Raw genomic sequence first — 3559 nt, forward strand, 5'->3', positions numbered from 1 at the left:
TTTCTATCCTTCGGCGTGGCGAAGTTGGTAGAGTGGCCGGGCCAGCAATCGGAGGGTTGCTGGTTACTGGGGTTCAATCCCCACCTTCTACCATCCTAGTCACGTCCGTTGTGTCCTTGGGCAAGACACTTCACCCTTGCTCCTGATGGCTGCTGGTTAGCGCCTTGCATGGCAGCTCCCGCCATCAGTGTGTCAATGTGTGTGTGAATGGGTGAATGTGGAAATAGTGTCAAAGCGCTTTGAGTACCTTGAAGGTAGAAAAGCGCTATACAAGTATAACCCATTTATCATTTATTTATCATTAATGATTGTGTGGTATTTAAAGGTCGTGTCAGGTCAGACGTGGTATGTTGTTGTTAGTGATCAGGAGACTCACCTGCCTCCGATCACTGATCAGAGTGCTTTTTTTGTCAGCCTTACTTTATAGTGTTGAGCCAAGGAGACGCCAACGAGGAATCGTCGAACAAAAAGCTTTATTGGTTTCAGCGAGCCTCAGACTGGAGCTGTAGCTCCAGTAGAAGGAGTGGGCTGGATCTCTTCTGATGTCCTCTCGGACAACTGTGCTTAAATACCTTTTACACAAAGACCCTTACTCTTTGTGGTTATAGCCTTGGTGTTGGTCAGTCTTGCCAATCAAACATTCCTTGACATTATTCCTCTGATCAGTTTGAGTCGGGTGACCTCCGACCCCTATCCTATACTCCAGGGGTGTCAAAGTCAAATGGACGGAGGGCCAAATAAAAAATTTAGCTACAAGCCGAGGGCCGGACTGTTCGAATGTTCATTGAAAAAATTTTAAATGACGCATATAGTCTAGTGAACCTAATTGAACCTACTGAAAACCTAACAAATATATTCCAATATGATCAGATAAATAAAGCAATATTTTCTTATGGCTCTGTCAGTAATCTTTAATTTTCAACAGACACAAAAGACAAATTTCCTTTATATAAAAATCCCCATAACATGAACATTAAATGAAAGAAACCGGTATTCAAGGCACCATCAGTAGCCTATATTTTCTATTTTAGCAAAAGTGGGCTAAATTTACTTCAAAGAAAAAAACAATAATAGCAATTTTCTATCATCCACTCAACTGAAATATTTTTAAAATATAATTAAATTGAAATACAATAAAATAAAGTGCAAAAATCTATAAATCAAAAACAACACTTTGTTTAAGGAGAAGTAACATGCAGTGAAAACAAATATTAAACTTTAACTTTTAAACTTGAATTGAGTAAAAACTCTAAATATGTGATTGCACAGTAATGTTCACTTGTTTGAGGTTGAGGGTGATACTTGGTGGTGTCCCATCTTTTCCACAAGTTCATCAATGTTCGGGGTAAGGCTCTGAGCTGAGGAAATCCTCAAGATTGAATGGAGGTGTTCAGCAGTAAGTCGACTTCTGTGTGATGTTTTGTTCAGGTTCATCAAAGAAAACAGTTGTTCACACAGGTATGTGCTGCCAAACATAGACAACGTTTGAGCAGCCTGGATGCGCAGCTGGGGCATTGTGTCGGGGAGGAAACGGGCGAACTCCGCAGCACCCACTGCCGCATATTTTGCCCTCAGTGCATCATTGCATTGGAGGTCAATCAACTCCATTTGAAGGTTTGGTGGTGAGCTTTCCACGTCAACAGCAAACGGGTTACCGAGCAGTTCCAACCTACTTTTTTGTGCTTCAAAGTCAGCAAATCGGCGTCGAAAGTCAGCGGCAAGCATACTTATTTTATTAGCCAACTGTGCGCTCGGGAATGCACTGGTAGAGAGCTTCTCTTTCATGGTCTGGCAGCTGGAAAAGTGGGTCAAATTTTCTTTCCGCATCTGCGTCTCCCACAGAGTCAGTTTGGTTTTAAATGCCTTCACTGTACTGTACATATCAGAGATGACATGATCCCGACCCTGCAGCTGCAAGTTCATTGCATTCAGATGACTCGTAATGTCACACAGAAAAGCCATTTCACACAGAAACATTTCGTCTCGGAGTTGTGTTGTGTTTTTCCCTTTGCTGTCCAAGAACAGACAAATCTCCTCACGAAGCTCGAAACATCTTTGAAGCACCTTTCCCTGGCTTAGCCATCGCACCTCTGTGTGATAAGGCAAATCACCATGCTCCGTTTCTAACTCCGTCAGAAATGCCTTGAACTGGCGGTGATTCAAACCTTTGGCTCTGATAAAGTTAACTGTGCGCGTGATGATGCTCATTACATGCTCCATTTTCAAGGCTTTACCGCACAACGCTTCCTGGTGTATGATACAATGATAAGCTGTCAGCTCACCTGTCGCGTTTTCCTCTTGCATCTTTTCCCGTATCTTCGCTACCAGTCCGCTCCTGTGTCCACACATCGCAGGTGCTCCGTCGGTTGTCAAACCCACGAGTTTTTCCCAAGGCAGCTCCATCTCATTTACACATCTTGACACCTCTTCATACAAATCATGCCCCGTAGTTGTGCCATGCATAGGACGTAAAGCCAAAAACTCCTCTGTCACGCTTAGGCTGGAGTCCACTCCGCGGATGAAAATTGACAACTGGGCAATGTCAGAAATGTCGGTGCTCTCATCCACAGCCAAGGAATATGCAATGAAATCTTTTCCCTTTTTCACAAGCTGCTCTTTTAGATTGATGGACAACTGGTCTACTCTCTCGGCAATGGTGTTTCTGCTCAGACTCACATTTAAAAAGAGTTGCCTTTTTTCTGGGCAAACTTCGTCACAAACTTTAATCATGCAGTTTTTGATGAAATCTCCCTCCGTAAATGGCCGGGCTGATTTAGCGATCTCTTCTGCCAAAATAAAACTGGCCTTGACAGCAGCCTGGCCTTGTGATTTGGCTTTTTTGAACAGAGCCTGTCGAGATTTGAGGCCTCGTTTTAATTCCTCTGCCTTTTGTAGCCTTTGTTCCATGTTCATATTCTTGTTTTTGTCCGCGTGTTTCGTTTCATAATGTCGTCTCAGATTATACTCTTTCAGTACCGCCACACTTTCTCCACACAGAAGACACACAGGTTTTCCAGCTACCTCCAAAAACATATACTCCGACTCCCACCTTGTTTGAAACCCCCGGTTCTCAGTGTCCACCTTCCATTTTGCCATTTTTGATGGGTATCTGAAAGTTAATTTTACTGTGATGCTGACGACTGCTGTGCCAATAAATATTGAAATGAAGCAGCCTACTGCTCGGTGCGTCACCGTTGCATTGTGGGAAATGTAGTATTGGTGCGTGTAAAAGATCTGCGGTCTGCGGGCCGGTTCTAATAATAAATCAAGATCATCCCAAGGGCCGTAAAAAACCTTCTCGCGGGCCGGATATGGCCCGCGGGCCTTGACTCTGACATATGTGCTATACTCCTATCTGTGGGGCTTCCTACCAGATGTTGCTAATGTCTTTATTATATCTCCTAAAATCCAACTGCTGCTGTCCTTTAAGTTTGTCAATGTCCTGGGGGCAAACGTTTGATGGACATGTGTACTTTTGACCTTAGTAGAATAATCCTCTGAAGGAATGAAAATACATGCTACTTCACATTCATATAAGAAAATTGTATAGGTACAATTC

General features: G+C 43.3%; 1 protein-coding gene across 1 annotated transcript; it reads right to left on the bottom strand.

Annotated features, from left to right (window-relative positions):
- Positions 1 to 710: 710 nt before the first annotated feature.
- Positions 711 to 3096, bottom strand: LOC133647765 (general transcription factor II-I repeat domain-containing protein 2-like). The gene has a single exon (XM_062043459.1). The coding sequence runs from the start codon at positions 3094 to 3096 to the stop codon at positions 1276 to 1278; it is 1821 nt and encodes a 606-aa protein (XP_061899443.1). The 3' UTR covers positions 711 to 1275.
- Between the last annotated feature and the right edge of the window lie 463 nt (positions 3097 to 3559).

Source organism: Entelurus aequoreus, linkage group LG04, assembly GCF_033978785.1.
Source record: "Entelurus aequoreus isolate RoL-2023_Sb linkage group LG04, RoL_Eaeq_v1.1, whole genome shotgun sequence".
Classification (NCBI taxonomy): Eukaryota; Metazoa; Chordata; class Actinopteri; order Syngnathiformes; family Syngnathidae; genus Entelurus; species Entelurus aequoreus.